This window comes from Echinococcus granulosus (assembly GCF_000524195.1).
Source record: "Echinococcus granulosus chromosome Unknown EG_S00246, whole genome shotgun sequence".
In the NCBI taxonomy this organism is placed as follows: domain Eukaryota; kingdom Metazoa; phylum Platyhelminthes; class Cestoda; order Cyclophyllidea; family Taeniidae; genus Echinococcus; species Echinococcus granulosus.
Window position 1 is genome coordinate 9,587 of NW_020170626.1, and position 3,432 is coordinate 13,018.

A 3,432-nucleotide genomic window follows, 5' to 3' on the forward strand; every position below is an offset into this window, starting at 1 on the left:
TCGCCTTTTATACCCTTCTCGTCGTCTCTAAACTCTCCGTGTGACATTCCTGCTCCACGTGGTGATCACGCTTTATGTACTTTTAGTACTACGTTCATACTTGTTCACGCCACCGTCACACTCGTGATGCCTACGTCATGAATGGCTCGCAGCTGGAAAGACAACCCTTGATCTGGTGAACGAAGATGATGAACTCCTTTATTGACAATGCCACAGACACTCTAAATGTGCATATGGACATTAGTGTAGATGTTGGTAATGGCAATGATTTCCTATCAGAGCTGGCTTGCCGATATCTTAATCGTGGTTGTTCCACCTTGTCCCCCTGGTCGTAACCAGAGACTCGGATGCTTTGTGCAGTGCCTTACTGGGACATTTTCTGGATCTCAAAGCAAAAAGCTTTTGGATAGCAAATGCTTTTTCCCTGTTTAATGCAAACTCAAGCATTAATAACAAATGTTAAACACGCTTAAGTTTGTTAGATTCTTTATTACTTTCTGTGCGTTTTGCAATATAATCGCAAAATTATGCGCCTTTTAGCACGTATTTTAATTGCCTCGCATTCTCACATGAATATAAATAGCTCTTTCCAGTGAGCAATTTTAGAATCACATAAAAATGAAAACGAAGACAGGTTAATGCATGCAGACAAGCAAATAAATTACTTTGTAATGATTCTCATATCGAATTTAACAAACAGCACAACTTTGGGAGGAAAAAGATGAGTGCTGATTATAAGTAGACTGAGACAGTGATATTCAAGCAATGCAATTTGTTCGGCCCTTGCGACCATCTACAGAATTGCAGATCTGCCTAATAGACACGCAGACCACTGTGAACCTAACAAAAGCCATTACTCTTTTAATATCAACCTCCTGAGCTCCATACTATTTTGCCTTGCTACCTACCCTATATGGGTTAATATTCAACACACAAACTATGTTGTTTTGTGAAGTCAACTCTAGAAAGAGTAAGGCTACTTAGGAATAAATCACTTGGCATTGCGTGTTTCAGTGATTAAATAGGTTTTAAGTAAGATCGCTAAGAAAGGCGATTAGCTTACAACATGCAATCATGTGAACCACTGACGTGCTGTAAGCAGTTCAATTAGTGCATCTCTACAAGCTAACACAAGTAAATTAATATTATATGTATTATCTTATACATATTTACATACATTTGTGGTAAACTATTTTCGGTTACTGCGAATCACGAAAGCGATGATAGAGGGCGGTAAGTGTGAATGCCGATCTGAAAGTACATGAGCACGTGCATCACGTGGAACGGATGGAGGTGGTGAGTATAGTATAAAAGGCGACACAACTCAGCCCACAAGTCAGTACCAAGTGGAGCAAGTAGACTGCAAAGAAAATGGGATTCGGGTGTTGGCCGCAATGTGAGAAGCCGTGTGCGTGGTCGGCTGTGCTCGTGCCGCAATGGGAGAAGCCGTGCGCTTGGCCATCTGTGGTGCCGCAATGTGGCAAGTCGTGGGGTTGGCCGTCTGTAGCACCGCAATGTGGCCAATCGTGGGGATGGCTGTCTCTGTGGTAGACGAAAACTAAGACTCTCTTTGTGCTTGCACTGAGTTTGTGAAGAAGTCTCCAAATCTCTTGGATTTGGAGGAGCTAGCCGACGGTGTGCAAGCTCGCCTCTAGTACTTTCCTTCTTCTAACGCGAAATAAATGCTATTAATTCTAATTGTTTTGAGCATTTACTAAATGAGTGTCTAAGCATCGCAGTAGAAATATGAAAGTTGCTAGATGATATTTTGGCAAGTCGCATCTCGTTGCACTTAGGCGATTATTTGCAATATCTCTGGATGACATTCTCTACTGAAACTTAAGTCTGCTGGGGTAATTTCTCAATAATTCCTGCAAGAATATCCAACTTCTCACTTAAAATACTGCAAAATCTTGGCGCCATTCAAGATTAGATGATTCAAATTCTTCCAAATCCGCCGTTGAATCAGGTGATGTCGAAACTGATGGCAAGCCTGTGATTAGGCATATGACTAGTATAATGATGATTATTTGCCTTGCTTTTTACCTCTTCACTCAAAAACACGGAATTTGTATGAATTATTTACTTGCGCAAATGCGAGACAAAATAACGACTGCGAGTGTTATTTACTACCTGAGGCATCTTAGTCAAGTAAAGGTGGGAAAGGGCTAAAAAAATCATTTAGCATATTTGCAGTACAAGTTACAGAAGGCTTAACGTCGGTGAGGGCCAAGAAACATTACCATTAGCTTGTTTTGCTTACAAAATCTTATCGCCAATTCATGCCTCTTACCAAATGAGACCAACTAATCAATCATTCAGTCTGCCTGAGCACAGACTCTAGACACTTTTCTCCGTTGGCTGGGCTTATACAAGTGTATCTAATGGTCCATCTACCAATGCTTGAATGTCCATCAGGAAGCTCGATACTTAGGCTAACCTACAGGAGTACTAACTACTGGTCAATTACAAAGCCATCATCGGCTCAGGTCAGCTGAAAAGCTTGAACCACACCCACGGGACTTAAATGCAATTTCTTAATATCAGGACCTTTAAGGTACAAGAGCAGCGCAGACCACGCATTGAAGGGGCACTAGGATGCAATCTCTAAGCTTCTACTAGTTCCAGTAGTTTAAATTCACATGGACTTCCCTGATTACATAAGAAACTCGGTGACTGCACTCATTATCACATCCACGCGAATGCAAGAAACCATAATTCTTGGCATGGTACTGATCCAGCAGAATAACCAGCACTAGAATATTTGCACTTAGAAATTTTCTTGCCCTACAATATTAAGCAATTTAAAATAATTCGCACTTATTTGCGAAAACAAAAATTAAATTACTATGGCAAATTTACTGTTGGTGGTATTTTTATGTCAACATAGGACTGAAAATTTGTTCAGGTTTGTAGCAGTCTGTAGAACTTGAATTTCCAGTTAGCGCAGATAAGGTAGCTCTGTTTGATTTGACCTTTCGCCTATGCCACTGACTAGCCAATGGGGTGGACAGCACCGGTCTCTGGCTCCTTAACGTTCGTCGCAACATTAGGTGAAGCTGCGCCCACACCTTCGCTAACGATCAAAGCAAAGCATTTCAACAAAGTCATTAAAATTGTTTTTACACAGCCATGAAGCATCGTGGCAAATCTTTAGCCACTGGAAGAGGCTAAAAGTAAAAGTAAAGTTGAAAGGTATAAAGTGGCAGTACGTGTAGACAATTTCGTCACATAAATGATTTTACCGAAAAGCAGTTTTTAGTGCTGGGGAAATTTAACAAGAACTTTCGCTTAACAAATTTTACTCCTTTAATCTAGACTGAGTGATAGACATTGCAAAAAATCCAAACAAAAAAATCAGTGTTAACATCACCTAATCAGCAAAAAATTTCTCTCTTAGCTATATTACGGAAAACTTCATCATCACTTCAT

At 40.4% G+C, this 3,432-nt stretch overlaps 1 protein-coding gene across 1 annotated transcript in view; it reads left to right on the forward strand. All coding sequences in view use genetic code 11, as the record gives it.

The window, feature by feature from the left end:
• The window catches only part of EGR_10643 (hypothetical protein), a gene marked incomplete at both ends in the record, with an annotated part of 14,807 nt that overhangs the window by 2,441 nt on the left and 8,934 nt on the right, over positions 1-3,432 (forward strand). The window contains 2 exons of the mRNA XM_024499892.1: positions 483-592; positions 1,929-2,151. Of these exons, the coding sequence (XP_024345688.1) occupies positions 483-592; positions 1,929-2,151 (333 nt within the window). The remainder of the gene's footprint in view (positions 1-482; positions 593-1,928; positions 2,152-3,432) is intronic.